Source organism: Hydractinia symbiolongicarpus, chromosome 4, assembly GCF_029227915.1.
Source record: "Hydractinia symbiolongicarpus strain clone_291-10 chromosome 4, HSymV2.1, whole genome shotgun sequence".
Taxonomy (NCBI): Eukaryota; Metazoa; Cnidaria; class Hydrozoa; order Anthoathecata; family Hydractiniidae; genus Hydractinia; species Hydractinia symbiolongicarpus.
The window spans coordinates 1,290,175-1,309,635 of record NC_079878.1 but is presented as its reverse complement, the minus strand read 5'-3'; the positions used below and the strand labels follow the sequence as shown (position 1 = coordinate 1,309,635).

The 19,461-nt window shown below is 32.5% G+C and overlaps 1 protein-coding gene and 1 long non-coding RNA gene across 5 annotated transcripts; one reads left to right on the top strand and one right to left on the bottom strand.

Moving 5' to 3' along the window:
• Nucleotides 1-289: 289 nt before the first annotated feature.
• On the bottom strand, nt 290-14,702 carry LOC130640788 (uncharacterized). 4 transcript variants are annotated; one of them, XM_057447339.1, is made up of 5 exons: nt 14,578-14,702; nt 2,906-3,127; nt 2,357-2,524; nt 1,652-1,761; nt 290-1,248 (listed from the first exon to the last, which is right to left on the bottom strand). In XM_057447339.1, exons 1-5 carry the CDS (start codon nt 14,600-14,602, stop codon nt 1,096-1,098), a joined length of 678 nt encoding a protein of 225 aa, XP_057303322.1. In that variant the 5' UTR covers nt 14,603-14,702; the 3' UTR covers nt 290-1,095. The 4 variants fall into 4 exon arrangements, with proteins under 4 accessions (XP_057303322.1, XP_057303324.1, XP_057303325.1 ...); XM_057447341.1 differs by lacking the exon at nt 14,578-14,702 and adding an exon at nt 11,507-11,627; XM_057447342.1 differs by lacking the exon at nt 14,578-14,702 and adding an exon at nt 10,823-10,962.
• LOC130640789 (uncharacterized) lies at nt 5,402-10,104 on the top strand. The gene is made up of 2 exons (XR_008982389.1): nt 5,402-5,672; nt 8,650-10,104. It is a non-coding gene; the product is annotated as an uncharacterized LOC130640789 (long non-coding RNA).
• Nucleotides 14,703-19,461: the final 4,759 nt, after the last annotated feature.

The window sequence follows — 19,461 nt, the reverse complement described above, 5'->3', positions numbered from 1 at the left end:
TTTCGTCCTTTTTTTGTTGAAGATTCCAAAGTTAACATCTCTAAGATGCACGTGAGATTAGCTCTAGAACTATAAATTCAAGATGTCTACAACACAAGACGTCTGCAAAATCTTTGAGCAAGATCGGCTACAGGGTATTGGTAATCAGATTCATTTATTTTTCTGTTTATTTTGTCCTCGCAAACACTATGCAACATTTGCAATTCTAAAGAAGATTTAAATGGTGTTATCACGATTTTATTAATGACAAAAAATTGAAAATGCGAAACAATTTGAAATAATACAATGATTGCAATCTAAAGCTGTTTTTATTGTTAGTAAAAACTTTACATATAAATACAAAGTTACATCAAGAACGACAGTTTTAGTAATTTAACCTGCAAAAATCTACATTAAGCTACGTGGAAGTGATTTGTTGTTACAAGTTGTCTGTTGGTAAAGGCGTTCTCCTGAAGAAAAAAAATATTTCATTCAGAAAAAAGGTTTGGTGAACTTAAAAATCGACCAATCAAAACGATGAAAAAAATAATTCCTGTATGAAATATACATCCTTAAATTCATCTTCAGAAAACTTGCAGAAAAAAATCCGAGAAAATGTGATGTAAAATGTAGGCACTGATTTATTGTGATAATCTTGCATAACTATGTAAATAACCTTGATAATGCATAAATTAAAAATTAACATGTTCTATCAAAAAATTTGAATCATTACCTATATACAGGCCACTTGTTCACCACTTAATTGGAAGCTTGCCAATTGGAAGCAAGCCAATTGTAGGTGAACAAAATGGCGAAATTATACGACAATTAACACATCTACAAATTAAAGCAACTGGTTTATCATAGTTTACTAAGAGTAAAATTATAGTGGTGGGGCTTAGCATCATGCCTAAAGTGATGTACAAACAAAAACAAAGGAGAGACATGTAATTCCAAAATCGTTTTAGTAAACAAAAGTCAAACGAAAACGAAGTTCACGGTAAAAAACTAAAAAAATATTTTCACACGTGTTGTCTGAAAATTTGACCAAACACCTTTAATCAATACTCTTTGCTACGTCAGCCTCGCTTGCTCAAAATGAAAACACGGATTTCTTTAAGATTTTCCACTGGCAATTAAGTTTATGACGAAAGATGCAGTACCGAAAATACATCCAACCCAGCCGTACGCAAACGAATAACTATACTTCAGTTTCATATCGTGATCTTCTGGTAGTTCTGATGGAATGCTGTTTCTTTTCGCCATAACCTAAGAAAGAAAAACAGTTTTTAAAGACAAAGCTACGATTTTATCACCAAATCATACACGCTGCGTAAGAATAAGTAAGAATGTTAACTTTCGTCTCAAATTCCCGTATTAGGTGTAGTGACAATTTTAAGATTTTTAGGAGAAGTTAGAAGAATATAGAAGACTTCAACGTTTAAAAATTTATAAAATAAAACATTTTATATTTTGATATTCTGACAAAATTTTAAAATGAAATGAAAAGTAACTAACAATCAAGCCTTTAAAAAAAATTAAGTGATTTTAGAATACAATCAATATTTAGGGGTTAACTTTCAGGTTATTTTGAAGATTTTTTGAAAGCCTCCATTTTAAAGTTTACAAAGATTTCATATTTTTTTTACACGACCGAGAATAAATTTATTACCTGCGACCAACTGTTGCCCCATGTTGGTGGTTGAAATTCAGGGAAATACAATCCTTGCTCCATGTGCGTCGCCACTGCGAAAATTGATACGCCTATCAACGTAAAAATTGCTGAAAAAAAAAAATCAATATCTGTCTGCTACATTCCATAGTTTCTGTCAGTATGAAGGGGGAAAAACAATTGAGTCGAATAAATGGATTCAAAGAGGTATTTTAAGGGGTTTTGGGTACAAGATATGCTATTGGAATAAACGGAACAGAGCTTTTACTTTTTTCAAAAAAAAAAATGAATTCATCACGCGTTCTGTTATTTGTCTGCTTTGTTCAAATCTTAAGCAATAAGCATTTTTTATGAGTAGAAAAAATATCTTGCAAAAAACTGAAAAAGTTCCGTATAAGCTAAAATAACCAAGAATGCTAACAAGATACAACTAACTGCACCCAATCTAGCAATACACTTTTATGAGCAACACAAAATTTTTCCGCTTATATTTGTGTGAGTTTCAAAGAAACATATGCAACTCTACACTTAGAACAAGGTAGGTCTCAAAAAATATTGATGTCTTTATAATTCTTATTTTTGCTTATTTTTCACTCACCTAATTCAGGCTGGTCAATTGCTTTGTGTATTTTTTAAAAACATTTGAGCCTAATCTTGCATATAAAATGCTTCTTATTAAAAAAGCGCGTAAGATAATATAACTACCTGAAACGAACATTAAGAGGGCGGGCAAACCCAATGAAACAGTGTGCGGTCTGGCGTTCTTATTCTTGACTGGAGGAATCTGAACAATAGTACGGACGCCGAGAATGAAACCAATTAACACGAGGATGAGTGCAATCAACATGAACGCACGGCAGCATTGAAACCAAGCTAAAATAATTAAAAAATGTTTCAGTAAACAACAACACGAGCAACGACGCTGAAAATAACACGACGACGCGGCATCAGCAATGACGAAAACAATAGCGAAGTAGGAGTTGAACAGTGTCTAGGATTATCAGTCAGATTTAATTCTTAATCTAACTCTTTAACAGTAAAACCTCATTTGCCACTGTATAACAAGCAAATTATCTTTTTAAATAAATGTTTCATAAAATGGTGAGAGACCTTTAATACTTAACACTGAAAACTTATACAAAAAGCGCTTGTTAATCCTATCACAATATACATACAGGGCATGATAGAAATAACTTATTTTTAATTCTGACTGCTATAAATCAAACAAGAGGACAAAATGAAGTTAGCACGTACTTGGAGCATCGTTGGCTAGCTCTCCCAAACATTTATGATCAACTGTTGCACCATGCTTGATATCACGGCATATGCGAAATAAACCTATCGTTGAAAACACATTGATCACAGATTCATCGTCCTCGCGCCATGCAGTAGTAAAAGTAGACAGTGTTAAGAAAATCAATGTGATCGCCATCAGCGATAAACAGATTACCCGCCATACCGGATTCATGATCAATCCTATAAAGATACATGCATGAATTATTAACATGTGTTGTTTAAGGTGTTTGTTTCTAATAAGAACCTACCGCAATTTAAAGTGCTCATTCGCTTATTCATTTTAGTTCTCGTTTTTAAAGATTTCGTACCAAATTTCATTTCGTAAAGCTTTCCATCATTTTAGTTAAAAATGAATTAAAAATATGACTTCAACTTTATAAATTGGACAAAAACACCACTGATCTTAGATTTTAGAAGGCTTTGGCATAAATATTATATTCCGAATTTACCATAAAATTTTTGCTAAAGTCCTAAATTTCCCTCGTTTTTCATGCTAACAAAGTTCCATGATTGTCACATTTCTTGATCTTTAACAATCCATAATAGATTTAACGTAATTTTTTTTTTTTTTTTTTTTTTAGTTACAAAATTTAGATACATTTAGACACTTCAAAAAGATGTTCACAAAAAATATCAAAATGTAAAGTATGTAAACTTAGTGCAACCATTTTTTCTAAACTAAATAGTTTTGTCATTTTGTGTGTCAATAAGGCATGACACAACATATGTCCACCACTTAAAGACAGTTTAAATAGGGTTGACACATTACATTAATACACGGTGTGATTTTAGTGCTAAATGTTTTTAGATTTATTAAGTTAAGTCAATGCAAAATCTCTAAAAAATCAGTACACGTTAGATTAAAATAAAATAATAGTACCGGCTGTTAAGTCTAAATATTCTTTTTTCTTACACATTGTTTATAAGAAATCAAGTTAAAGAAACCTCAGGATTAGAAATTTCTTAAAAAAACTTTAACAGGATGAAAAAATATCTAACATCAAGAAACTTCACATACAACGATGGGGAGACAGAATAAAGGATTTCATTGAAGTAGATGTATTAATAAGCAATGTTTTATACATCGATACATTGGTAATCTTAGTAGGTTTTTTAACGATTCCTTGGAAATGGGAAGCTATTTAATATGGCAGGTAATATCACACAGATTGGGTTGTTAACTCGCATGCATTCACTACTAAAAGCTGACTGTTCTGTATCCCACTACTACTTTGTTACAAACCCATTTTACCCAAAAAAGTGTTATAAAAGATCAAAATAAAGTTTAATTATATAGAGTAGAAACAACAAAATAAGGATTAAAAAAAGTTCTAAAAAGACATTAAAAAGTTTGGGCCATCCTTAATTTATGAGAACAACTGTTTTTAACGTAAACGTGAAGGCTTAAAATATCATTGGCTCCATGTAAAGTGTCCTCAAATTGCCCTCTTGCATCAGCACTGTCCCTATCTCCACATTGCATAATAGTTCTGACATTAAATTATTCAGTAAGTGATATTTTTCAAAGCTGCAATATTAATTTAATAAAACAAGAGAAAAAACTCAAAACAATAACAAAACTTGGAGACAAAATGAAATACGTTTGTGCTTGCCATGTATAAGTCGAAGAACACTTAAAATGTTCAAGTCAATTTAAAATTTGACAACTATTAACTGTCAACGACTCTGATACAGTCCTTCTTACAGGAAACAAGGTGACATTTGATGAAAGCGGTAGTATTTATATTAATAAATTTAATAGAATCCTGCATAACTTGAAATGAAGAAGCATTGTGTTTACAAATTACATACTCCACCTTATTTGCCCATGCTATAGATTATTTTACATACAAACCTTTTCGAACTTTGCTTTTTTTCTTTGGATTGACTGTATATCTGTTCCCATCATCACTTATCAATGAAGCATCCATTTTATACTTGAAAAGTTTAAACCTCTTAAAACTTTAAAATGTTTTAAATAAAAAGTAAAGTTATGTTCTAAAAATGTATTTTTAAAAATCAATATAACAAAAAAAATAAAAAATTTAGCCACTCTCTAGGTACAATTGATTCTCAAGAACATTCAACATGACTTTGAACAAAAGAAAACATAGTATCGTTAATAGACCATTAAAATAAACTATCATCACAAATCAATAACTCAAATTGTTTACAAATAACTCATGTTAATGACTCATGCTTAAAAATAAAACTGAACATTGAAAAAAGGTTGCAATGCCAATCCCATTTTTCACCCCAAAAAATAAGGAAATATTTAACAGTATTAGATTATACATTTTATTTAAAAGCAAAGCAAAAACTGTGATACTAATCAGCTATCAACTAAACATCTTTTAAAATAAAAATGTCTTAATTTTTATCATGTTCAAATTTAGATATTAAAAGAGATTATTAAACTTATTAAAAGCTTTGAAAATAAACAGTAGAGGGGAATTGAGACAAAGTAAAGGTATTCTCTCTTTAAAACCTTTCATTGAAATGAATTCTAATACAACATAGGAAATCTATTCATGTTTTGTACAATGTCAGTTTTTTTACCATAATGAGAAAAACATTCCACAAGATGAACATTGACAACAAATCTCTACCACACAAATGTAAACTATGATGGATGTGTCATGTGCAGTTACACAAAACAAGGTAACTCTTCCACCACCACAATCATTAATTAATTTTCAAAAAGCTTGAAGAAATCTACATACAGGTAATGATTAATAATACTTTTTTCTCACAATGAACACAATCAAATAGTTGGGCTATTTTGATAAGCCTTTTCAGGACATAAATATGTAAATATCTGGAAGAAAATGGGTTTTTCTAACACAGATTCTAACAATTTTATTGATGTTTCCTTAGTGTATCTTGCAATTGTGATCTGAAGTATGATCTATCATATTGTTTTTACAGCAAATTGGTAACATTGAGAGTTTCCATTATTGCTACAAACCTAAAATTTTTTAACTTTTTAAAAAGAAAGATATTTTTCAACTTTTAAGGTTGTCTTTGCATTGATATATTGTGAGTTAATGACAATTTTAGCCGTTAGAAGTTTGGCTGCAGTAAAATCAAGAAATCTTTAAACAGTCATAATATCGGAACACCTTGACCAATTGGACTAAAATTTATGGAAACGAGCCTAGGTCCTGTAATTAGTAAAAATTTAAGGAAAATTTAAAGACATCAAGAACAGAATGTTGAATATTGAACTTGGTAGAAACGCTATAAGTTTGTGGCATTTAAAAAGACATGATACAGTAGCTGAAAAGCAATGTAATATGAAAAGACTGAGCCATAGTGGTTTCGAAGCTGCTATATGCCCGTTTGTGTACATGTTGTTTGAACTTTTTGCAAAAAAAAAATTCTGATTTCATTTTGTAGGGGATGCAAAAAAAACTGTGTTATAGTTTAAATAGCACACATACCATTATTTCTTCCTAATGTGAAATATAAAATGTTAGCCTAGAAGGGGGCAACAATAAAATAACCTTAATATACTGTCCAGCACTACACAGTATCCAGATAAACTCATCAAAATAGTGCTTCTCTAACCCATTAAGTTGATGCTTGTGCAAGAAAAATGTCAAATAAATATGCTTAGATGACATATTTTCCTTATTCATTAATATTCTCATTTAAAACTTTTTTCCTATAGACAACGTTTTGGGGACCCTTCGAGGAAGCAAATTAACTATAAGTAAGATAGCGATTGGCTTAAAGTCAACAAATCTCATTCAAATAGTAGTTCACCATTTGGAACCATGCTACAAGTTCTTTACTATTCATCATCATTTCTGATTTCTGCAGGTAGAACATGCACCCATTAGAGATTGGGACACACAGCTTTCAGACAAATTTTTGTTTAAATTGAAAGTAACGTTAAATTAAAAACTAAATTTATCAAAAACGTTGTGGTTAAATCTAAGAAAAAGTCACATTTTTGTGAAAAAGGTTTTTAAAATGAAAACACAATATATTTTTAAAAGCACTATTTATAAAGAACTGGTGGGTAAAAAAACGTGTTTTTCAATACTTGATTGCAAATTTATGTATTTTATTCACTTTGATATTGCAAGTTTGCGATTTATAATCCCTTAATTCGATCCCTGCCTTCTCTTATCTATGCAGAAAACAGCGCTTTAAATAACAGCTGGTCAACAGCCACTGACCGCAGAGATTCAACATTTGATTGTCAGGTCTCAAAAATCAACAGTTAATTTCATGAGCAACTAATTAGACTTTTCACAAGCAAAAAAAAAAATCCAAAGATTTTGTTTATCAAGAGCATGTCTTTACTGCAAAACATAAAGTTTAAACTACAAAAATTCTAAGCAGCGAAACAATCAACATTTTCTGTCAGCTTCAACAGAAGCAAAAAACAGTTTCATAACACTCCTAAATAAATTTAATTGTAAAAAACATCAATTTTTATTTAACTAATGCTGTTTTCTCGGAAGTGGTTAAATCAAACATTTCTTTTTTTTATTTATTTCAAAAGAAAAATTTTTTTTATAAGTAATGTTACTTTCATTTATTACAGATCCTGATAATTAAACAAACTTTATAAAACCTATTCGATTTTCTTGATTTTGTTTTAAATTAGGGAACAGCTAGAGCATAAAATTTTATAAAAAAAATGTAACTACACATTTTACACCTAAAAAATTTGCAGATACAAAGTTTAAAAGTATTGATGTTATATATATTTTTATGTTGCATTTTTTCACATGGAATTTTGTACATTTAATACATTTTGTCCTATAAGTAGTTACAGAGTTTCATTAAAGACTCTGCTTTCACTATGCATAAGTCTCTAACAGGAATATTTCAGTAAGTGTGTGATGATTCCCACATGTAAATCAAGTAATGCATGCGATGTGAAACACATGTGCAAAGAATTAAAAATTCCTGATGTGAAATGCCTCTTGCCTACTTCACAGAGACACTTATTTTTCATGTCAGCAATTTATATTTTGTTTGTGTACTCAGTTGAATTAAGAGAGAAAATAAGGTTAAGGAGAATATAAGGTCCAGTTAGATCCAATTTAATCAGAATCATTGACTTTGACAATTGTCAAAAGCTGGCATGATCATGAAAAAATTGTATGGAAAACCATGTATATAACATTTTTTTATCAGTCATTCACTTCTCTTATAAGGCCAAAACCACTGCACCATGAAGTCAAATTAGTGGATAGGCAAGGAAATTCATAGTTAAAAATATTTTTTAAATCTAGAAATATCTTTAAAATACATAATCGAAATATTTTTCAAATGAAGAAACATTTTCAAATCTAAAAATATATGGTAGCAAAAGTGGTAAATTAGCAGTTTCTTATGTGTAAAAACTGTACACTTGTTGTCATACTATTTTTGGCTTTTGAAATAGATGTAAGAATGTACATTTGAAAAGAATTTTTTTTCCAAAACTAAGACTGGACAAAGACAATACTTAGTATTAAATTGGGTAATTTGGTTGTTTTGTCAATGGGAAAAAAATCATGGAAAAAAATCAAAGCAAAAACATTTTGTTTGTACCATAGATAGCCAATTAAGTGCCCTGAGAGCTTATTAAATCTTGCAATCTTGGGGTGGGTGCTTAATCAGATCAAGTGTTTAATCAAGCACTAAGCGCCTATTAATACAAATAAATAATTTCAACATGTTTGTTTTATTTTTTCTAGATATAACATTGTATGTTACAAACGCTAAGACGTAACATCCAAATCAACATTGTCAACATTTAAACTGTCATCAAGATGCATGGAATCTGGTGTTACCTATACCTTATACAGTAATATGAAGTGTATGTGACGATCATAGTGGATGTGTACATTTTCTTTTGAAGTTTGTGAAATTTTCTTTTAAATTTTCTTTTAATTTTATGTTACACCGCACTGCTGATGTCAGCAAAACATCTAAAACAAACTTTGCCTAAGTGGATTTCTCCACAGGCTTTATCGACTAGTTGCATCATAATTTTACGATCTTGATTACTGTGCTAGGTAATGCGCAGAGAGAGATAACTCTTGTTATTTACCAATTACAATGAGTGGTTAATCAGGCACTGAAGCTTATCGGTTATTAATGGTAAACTGTGCTGGGTGACAGCTGTCATGTAGAAAAACTTATTTTGAGGGAAATAATTTTAGCAAATGATGTAAAATTATTATCAAATACTTTTGAAAGAGAGGGGTTGTTCTGTGATGTCTGAGATGACAATGAGTACAGCAGCAGGATTTTTCTCTTTAACAAATGTTAATGATCACTCATCTTCTTTTATTTTTCGTGTTTTTTTCATGTCAGAGGTCATTGCTGTTTCAAAATTTTGTTTTTTCTGTTGTTGTTTGGAAACGAATAGGAAGCCATGTTGAGTGTTTTAATAGATACTTACATACTTAAACCCTAGCCCTTTATTGTGATAGGAAAACATGGTTTGAAATGAATTCTCAGACATATATATTTCTTGACTTAAAATATATTTTCAGATTTAAAATAAATTTCTTAAATCTAGATTTTAGTGACACCTGTGTTACTTGATATGTTTATGGAATAAAATAATAAACAATAGCTTTTGGTGTTTTGAAATTTCTTTCTAGTCATATAATCATTCATGTGTGTTGGCTTAACGCCAACAAAATATCACTGAACTCCAGCAAAACAGAGTTTCTTGTATTTAGATCCCAATCTCGTAGGCTTGAATTTTTACCTTTTTTGATTCTATGCGGTAAGCGCATTTATCCTAGCAAAAGTGTGAAATACCTGGGTGTTCATGTTGATGAACATCTTTCCTGGAAGTATCATGTCTCATCTGTGGCTACTAAACTTCAAAGAGCCAATGGGATGTTATCTAAAATTCGTCACTGTGTTCCCCTAAAATCCCTGCTAAACATTTACCATGCTATCTTTAGTTCTCACTTAAGCTATGCTTGCCAAGTATTGCCAAGTACTCGAGACACCACAGTAGCCCACAGAATACTTACCCTCCAAAAGGCTGCCCTTAGGCTGATCACCTTCAGTGAACCAAGATCCCCATCTTTGCCTATATTTGCAGAACTTGGAATTCTTAAATTCTTCGACCTAGTTAAAGTCCTTAACATTCAATTTATCCACAAATTCCTAAACTCTAACCTCCCATCTGACACACTTACCTCACTCAAATTTGATCGAATCTCACACTCTCATGAAACTAGATGTAACACAATTGGTTTGCTTATTGAACCAACAGTTAACACATCAACGTTTTGATCTTTTTAATTCTCTAGAATCTCCACATTACAGTGGAACAATCTGCAAAGAAATTATCCTGATACTAACCTCACAAACTGTAAATTAAGCACAATCAAATCCCTAGCTACAAGTTTCTACATGAGTCAATACATCAACTACCTTTCCTCTTCATTATTTTGTCTCATTACTTTTTTCTATTTGACTATATGGTACTGAATTTTCATTTATACTAATTATAATCAATAATGCTTTTTCATTTTAATCTTTGTAAACTTACAGTATTTACTGACATATGAAAATATTTCACATTTTTCTTGGTGGCTTTCTCCTTTGTTTAACCTTGGCTATCGGGAAAGTCTCCTTCCTAATTGCTAATTTATTCTTTTAGTAATGTAAATTGTCATTTCTTAGGTAAATAAATGTTTACTTTACTTTACTTTACTTTACTTTTACTTTACTTTACTTTAGCCAGAGTGTAAAACAAGAAACTGTAAGGACATATACTTTCATTTTTATACAACAGAATATTTTCAAATGAGTAGAAAAAATAAATGACTGAAAATGTAATATATATTTTATTTAAACCAGAAATCTTTCTTTTGAAATACAAAAAATCAAATTTCCTACCTTATTCTGAAATTAATTTTCCAACCAGTAAACTTTAACAAGCCTTTTATAACAAAACAACAAAATTGCTTAGCTTTGTTTGATACTAAAAAATACATACATCCGATGCTGGTAAACAATAAAACTTACCACAATGAGACATCATTTAGATTTTAATTATGAGTAATTAACGTGTAGATTTAATAGTATGTACGTAATTAGCGTCCATTTGAATATCAATAGAACCTCTTGTGATATATAAAATATTTGGAATTAAATAATACCCCTTTGAACACAATTTAAGTTGCTTGCTCATTTACTGTATTTAATATTGAAGGAATAGAGTAAATTTAATAACGCCGTGATTTACTTCCAAAGAAAATATATAATTAGTTTCAAAGAATAAAAATTTAGCTAGCTAGATAAGTTTCAAAACCTTGTAGAATTTAGGAAGACCATTAGTTAGTTAGCTACATAGTTAACTGCAAGTCAAGGTATTAGGAAGATAAAAGTTGTGTACACGGCGCATTTTGTGCATGCCAAGGGGTACTGTCGTTTTAAAATGCTGTCAATCATTTATCTAGCTAGCTAGCTACGAATTTAAAGCTATGATGCAACGCGAAGTATGAAAATAACAAAAATGATTTTCATAAAACGATAAAGTAACAAGGAACATTGACATAACGTGAGCAAAAATTCCATTACCTTTTAGTACCCAAGATGATTAGATTTGTTTTTATGTTATCCTTTTGATATTTTACGCTCCGTCTGCCGCCTTGAAATAGAATTGCATAAATTAAAAAGGAAAACGTTTTTCATAATTTATTATAGCAAAGATACTTTACAGACTATGATTAATCAACGTCATATGTAAAATATCTTTGACAAAGATATAATTCTAGCTTATTTTGGTATATATCTAGTATCAAAATTAAACAAATCAAAAATTATAATGCTGCAAATTATTATTTTGCATTTAGAATCCCTTGCATTTCTAGTCAGTAAAATAAGATTTAATAAAAGATGTGTGGAGGAGGGTGCCGATGACATCATCTAAAAAAGTTGAAGGCGAATCTCCACGGGACGATTTTACGACGATTGGCATAAACACTATAATTTGATTGGTCGCGATTTTCGTCATGGAGTTTCTACTTTTATGTGACGTGACGTAACGAGACGATTGCCGGGACGGGACGTATTTTGCCGCATCTAGTTCCAAGGGTTTCTTTTTCACTTTCTGGATACGTGCAAAGAAGAAGCCCTGGGAACGAGGTTGACTAAAAACCACTTTGTGTTTATTATAAGAAAAATTGTTGTCTTGCGAACAAATTCGTGACGTTTTCCGGCAAAAGTGAGATTCCACAACATGAAGTTCGCCTAGCATGTTATTTTCCATATAAACAGACCGTGTCAAGAATAAAGTAATATTTGCATATTAGACAAAGAATATAACAAATCCCCAAGGGGAATGGAAAAAATTCGTTATATCGAGGGTTCTTTATATCGAGCGATCAGAAAAAATGGAAATTTTTCCCCAATTTTCCCAAAGTCGCTTAAATTTTTGTCCATTAGAAAAACTTGGATGAAAAACACTTTGAATTTATTTCACTATAGAACACCGTCAAATATATGTAGAATTTATAAGGTTGAATAACATGAAATTCGAATAAAATATGTTCGTGTTTGTTTACAAGAAGTAATGCAAAGACCTCTGTCATAAAATCATTTGGTTGTTTTGTTGTGTAGAAACGCGTTTCAACTTTTTCTAAAAATAACAAAAATTTGATTTACCAAACTGTTTTGCCTATTATTGTGACAGTCATGTATAAAAGGACATATGGTCACCGAAATTGGGTATAAACTTAAAAGTCCAATGCGAGACTCAAGATCCAGTGGACAAATATGCTGTTTGTGTCAAAACGGAGGATGATAATTCACGGATAAATTAGTTGGGCATTTGAGAAAGGGTAGATCAGGATTTTTTTGCGAAGACTATATTTTACTTTTTACGAAGTCATACGGAAGCAAAGTGTATGGCAACAATTACTGGTAGGAGACCCTGCCTTTGATGAGGGGAAGAACTTTTATCAACCAGCTTTTAAATAACGACTCGACATCAAAAGTAAAAGCACAGATGCAGTGCCTCGTTTTACGAACAGGTAATACAATAAATCAACCTCGTGTCCCCCTCCTCCCAGGGCCTGTTTGTTAGGCTTTTTATATTTGGACGGTCGTTTATTTATAAAAAGCCTAACAGGCCCTGGGGACGGGGTTGACAACGGATATGAACAAAAAACCTTTCTATTAAAAGATTTGACAGAATAAGAACAAGAAATGTGCGCAAAACAAGCACTTCGAGAACAACTGCAAATTCCAGATAAAAACTATTTTGTGATTCGGCTCCTTTCGCGCTTGCCACATATCGAAAAAAAAAATCGAAAAAGAAGACCCGACACGAGATTGCCTACTTGATGTCCTGATCACTATCATCTCACAAGATAGCCCATAGGCTTATTTCTTTTATGGCCTTTTGTTTAAAAGTCTTGTCGGTTTATACATAACGATATAATAATAGAAAATTGTATAATATCTCTTTCTCTCTTTATATTTCATCTCTACTGCTCATATTTAAAACACTACATTACACAGAGATTGCGGTGTAACACAAGCTTAACGAACCTGCTGTTAAGATATTTTTATCGCTTTTACTAGGTGCAGTGTGTTCCACTCCAAGACACACACGAAGACACATTTCAAGAAAGATAAAAAGACTCCACTCTCATCGACACTCTCTTGTTTATTTACAAACGGAATAAAAAACTGATATGAAATAATGTAAATTATCAAATCCCTTCCAAGAGCTTCTTACCGTCCCAGCCTGTATCGTTATTATGAGATCATTTTAACCCATTGGTTTACGCTAGTTTATAAGTCAGGAAAAGTAGAATACGGAAAATAATTTTGCCAACAAGTGACATCAGAAAGGGAACTCTTGTATAGACAGACAATTTAAATAAACAGTGTGATCAGGGCTTTTTATGCCTCATGATATGTTTGTTGAGCGTATTTGGAAATCATGGGTGTGAAATAGCCCCAACTAAAATGCTGCAAAATAAAGAAAATTTACTACAATTTTATACTTTTACAATTTGCTAAAAGTTAAAAACTTTTAAAACTAGGCCCTGAGAACTGCCTTTCTTTTTTTAAAAAACTGCTTACTGCATTACAATACACCTTTCCTAAATTTCATAAATTATAATAATCATGACGTCATCCAAAATTTTATAATGATTCTATGCTCTTCAAATAAGGATATTCAGATAGAATATCAAATTATCATGACAAAAACGAAGTTTTTAGAGCAATATCATATTTTGGTTGGATTTTGTTTAGATTTGAAGAAAATAATTATTTTTAAAAACGAGGCTATTCTTAGTAAGCTCGGCTATATGAAGGGTTTGACCGTAACTTTCAGCTCACAATCGAAGCACTTAACGAACAGAAATATTACCGAAATTAGTAATTTGTTCTACCTTTTACTAAGGAACTTAGGGATAAGAATCATTTTTAGTATCGACCTCTTTAATTGAGTTTCGCATAATTAGGAAATCCAGGAAAAGTCTGTCGCTGAATTTTGTATCAAAAATATGTGCGTATCAAAAAATACTTAGAAATTAAAGTTCGATCCCAGCATCTATCGTAAATCGCAGCAACGTTAAGAAAAAAGTTCTGGGAACGAAGTTAACTAAAGTTAGAACTACGTTGTTAGTTATTACCTCTGTTGAAACCAATTTGATTCATGATGCTTTTGATACCGTTGCACAAAAACTTCTTTAACTGTACTATATTGCGTGATTATATAATTTCTTATATTCTAAAGAATCAGTGCACACAAATCTTCACGCGTTTTTCATATTCTAAGTTTTACTTGTCATTCATAATCAAACCTCAAAACAGTGATAACAAATAAATAATTTAAAATGTTGTAAAGGATGATGTCATAATATTTATAAACTTGCCTATACTAAGCTGAGTCAAAAATAAACGCAAAATAGAACTAAATACAGGAAAGTATTGTGAGATAAAAAAGAAGAGAATTTTTAGCCGTACACTTACACTCGGACCAGAGATTTTTTTTGTGCGCAAAAACTTCTTCAAAACGTTACCACTAAGCACTGCAACGATAAGAGAGTTTTAGGTAAAGGTTTGAATAAAAAAAAAGAAGTACAAAAAAGTATCGAATCTAGTGAAAGAGGGAATATTTGATGCTTTCATTGAATAATACCAGCTGGACAAATGTCACGAAAAAAATATTGCATATAAAGGCGATATGTCTGTCCTATTGAAAGATGTTAAAAAATGCTTTTTCTTATTAAATTTTAATGAAATGTGGCCGTAACTACTAAAACTCCACTATTTCAATATCATTCACCGTTACCTGTTTATATTTATAAAACAAACAAGCCTAGCTGATAAGCCCAAAGGATTTTGCAAATCCTGACTGGGAACTGTGAAAGTATAACCTATTGCAATCAGCTATCATCATATCATAGACGTAGAAAAGCCTTTGGAACAAGGTTAGTATAAAGTTGATCGCTGGTGCAATCTCCGCTGGGTAATGTAAGAGACTATGGAAATATGAATGGATGATTTTTACTCAGAGTAAGAGAATTATCGCGGGCTGTAGTTGTGCTTTAACTCCGTCTCCAAGGGGTTCTTGCCTGTTTGCAGTCAATGACATCTGACAACAAACCTGGAGACGAGGACGGCTGAGCACCGTAACCTAAAGTTAGCTTTAAAGTCATTAAATGAAGATCACAACCTTAGTTACAAAAAAGCACAGTTTTCTCTGGAAATCTAATTTTAATATATTTATCTTTGATGCTCTTTCAACACGGGAAATGCCTCCCGATGAAAATCTTTTTTCCGTTTGTTGCATGGTTTAAAACTTGGTATATTGCAGTGTTTGCTTTTACTTACGACACAATCGACTTTGATAGCAAACAGATCTTCGTACTTCTCAAAAAGTTACATATTTTTACACTGAAAATGTTGTACTAAATTCTTCTAGCACTAACCAAATTATTTTTGATTTATTAAAGTTGACGTACCAGCCAGACTTTGTACATTATAATTACTACTTCACTCTTTGGCTTATGGCACTAAGTTGGGAACGAAGCTTAACGAGTTGTATTGCAACGAAATATTTCTCCTACATCCTGGCTCGTGACAGCCTCTTTCCTTCTCTCTAAATGATCCACCAGAAAAAAAGTGTACAGAAACTGAAAAATATTTTCTAGCTTCAAATGCTTTTACTCAGGCAATCTGATTTGGGAACCTTGTCCCGAGGACTTGATAGGCCTTTTATATTTAGCCCTGGAACAAGAACGTTAAAATGTAAAAGGGCGTCCAAATATAAAGAGCCCACAACTATAATCCTAGGGACGTGGTTGTAATTTGGGACTGTATTACTTCATGTAAGAGAGATTTTATTTCTAGTACATCAGCGCTGGATATCAATTTTTAATATAGTTAGCAACCTCGCCTCAAGTCATCGTGTATCTTCATATAACATGTCTTAAAGTAGGTTGCGCTATAAGCGCATCACAGAAAAAAGAAAGAAAGCACGGGGGGCGAGGTATGACGGCGCAACTAGCCTTGTGCAGCATAAATATATATTGTTTAACAGGCTAATTAAATATGGTACTGAAGCTGTGGTACAATCTTTCCCCCTTTTCGTTTGCTATAATTCATTTAACATCCTCCTCGAAATTTCCCTAGGATTTTAATTTGCCTTCCTCTTTTTGACTTTTGTAACCAGCTTGTTAAAAGCTTAGCCCTTGCAAAGCTGCTCCAGCCCAATTAGAAACGTAGGATGATGTCCCCTACTACACACGCTCTCTCTTATACCTTTTCATCCCATATAAAAAGCACTACCCTTTTATAATTCAAACAGTTTTCATCTGTATTTAAACACTTCTCTTCTATGTTTTGACACTTCTATTTACTACTCTTTGCATGTGTCCTAGCCAGAAAAAGAGACCCATTACGAAAACAATATATGGCACACCATAGATTAGTGGTTATAGCTCTCTCATGCTCTGTGCGAGAGACCAGGGTTAGATTCCTCTTGACGGTGAGTCAACATGAGTGGGTGAATGTTACCATAGCCCGGGTTAACCCAAGTCATGTGAGGAAAATTGGGGAGTTGCACACTGAGTGGGCTTTTGGATGTTGCCGGGAGTTGTCTAGTAGAGCGCTGGCATTAATTAGGTCTACGTAGCTCAAAATGAGCAATAAATACTTTAGGACTCTCCATCTAAGCCATGGCCCTTCCTGGAATTAATAGGCAGGGTATATCCCTCGATATTTGTTAGGTTAGCCATGTAAAATATGCACATCTATCTATCTGTTTTATCAATATTGGAAGGGTGCTGGTTAAAATTTATGCAAACGCCCAGAGGTTTGAGCAGACAGTAATGCAAGTTAGAAATAGCACGCAGAGAAAATCTCACCTAATCTCACCTTTGCAACGCTTGCATACAAACTGTATGCCAGCTCTTAACCTTCCACTAATACTACTGCACTTCTTATGTACCCAATGCTTGCAAGTCTGACAAAAAATTGAGTTACTACCAACCCCTTTCCTATCAAATCGTCAGAGACCTATCATTTTGCTGACGAAACTCATCTGCTGAAATTCTCAAAATCACTAGAATCCCTTTGTAGAGGGATGAATGCTGATCTTAAACGCCTTGTGTGTTGGCTTAATGCCAACAAAATATCACTGAACTCCAGCAAAACAGAGTTTCTTGTATTTAGATCCCAATCTCGTAGGCTTGAATTTTTACCTTTTTTGATTCTATGCGGTAAGCGCATTTATCCTAGCAAAAGTGTGAAATACCTGGGTGTTCATGTTGATGAACATCTTTCCTGGAAGTATCATGTCTCATCTGTGGCTACTAAACTTCAAAGAGCCAATGGGATGTTATCTAAAATTCGTCACTATGTTCCCCTAAAATCCCTGCTAAACATTTACCATGCTATCTTTAGTTCTCACTTAAGCTATGCTTGCCAAGTATGGGGCACTCGAGACACCACAGTAGCCCACAGAATACTTACCCTCCAAAAGGCTGCCCTTAGGCTGATCACCTTCAGTGAACCAAGGTCCCCATCCTTACCTCTATTTGCAGAACTTGGAATTCTTAAATTCTTCGACCTAGTTAAAGTCCTTAACATTCAATTTATCCACAAATTCCTAAACTCTAACCTCCCATCTGACACACTTACCTCACTCAAATTTGATCGAATCTCACACTCTCATGAAACTAGATGTAACACAATTGGTTTGCTTATTGAACCAACAGTTAACACATCGACGTTTGGATCTTTTTCATTCTCTAGAATCTCCACATTACAGTGGAACAATCTGCAAAGAAATTATCCTGATACTAACCTCACAAACTGTAAATTAAGCACAATCAAATCCCTAGCTACAAGTTTCTACATGAGTCAATACATCAACTAGCTTTCCTCTTCATTATTTTGTCTCATTATTTTTTTCTATTTGCCTATATGGTACTGAATTTTCATTTATACTAATTATAATTAATAATGCTTTTTCATTTTAATCTTTGTAAACTTACAGTATTTACTGACATATGAAAATATTTCACATTTTTCTTGGTGGCTTTCTCCTTTGTTTAGCCTTGGCTATCGGGAAAGTCTCCTTCCTAATTGCTAATTTATTCTTTTAGTAATGTGAATTGTCATTTCTTAGGTAAATAAATGTTTACTTACTTACTTGCAAACTCCACAAGGCCACTTTCCAACTACAAGGTCACACTTGGCTGCAATTACTTATCATGACTTTAGACTTTGCTGTATTTACCTTCAGCCCTTTCTCTTCTAGTCCTTTCGTCCACTTCTCAAACTATTCAACTAATTCTTCCATCGACTCTGCTATGAGAACCAAATTATCTGCATACAATAACTCCCATGGGCAACCTGTTCTGAACTCCATTGACAGCGCTTCTAAGACTAGAATAAACAACAAAGGACTAAGTACAGAACCCTGATGTACACCAACATTTACACTAAATTCATCACTAAGTGAACCGTTAATCCTGACACGACTTCTAGCATTGCTGTACATAGACTGAACCATCGTAACTAGCCACTCATCCACACCTAATTTTCTCATAGCCCACCAAATAACTTTACGTGGCACTCTATCAAAAGCTTTCTCTAAATCTACAAAGGCAAAATAGAGATTCTTTCTCTTTCCTAAATACTTTTCCTGAAGCTGTCTGAGTAAAAATATTGCATCTGTAGTGCCACGCCCTGGAACAAAACCAAATTGCATCTTATCTATATCAATTCTTTCTCTAAGTAACTTATCAATCACTCTTTCAATAACTTTCATTACTTGATCAACCAACTTCAAACCTCTATAGTTACCCCTTTCTAATGCATCACCCTTGCCCTTGAAACAATTCACTATTACACTCGACTGCCACTCACTCGGAATAGCACCATCCTTTATAATCTGGTTAGCAAGACTTGTAATAAGCTCAACTCCAATATATCCAGATGCTTTTACCATCTCTGCAACAATACCTGATACTCCTGCAGCCTTGCCAATCTGCATTTTCCTAATA

Coding starts and splice junctions, on each gene's coding strand:
- LOC130640788 (XM_057447338.1), bottom strand. CDS start 4,878: ATGGATGCTTCATTGATAAGTGATGATGGGAACAGATATACAGTCAAT. Junction 2,525..2,905: donor GCTAGCCAACGATGCTCCAA/GTACGTGCTAAC, acceptor TAATTATTTTAG/CTTGGTTTCAATGCTGCCGT. Junction 1,762..2,356: donor CCTCTTAATGTTCGTTTCAG/GTAGTTATATTA, acceptor TTTTTTTTTCAG/CAATTTTTACGTTGATAGGC.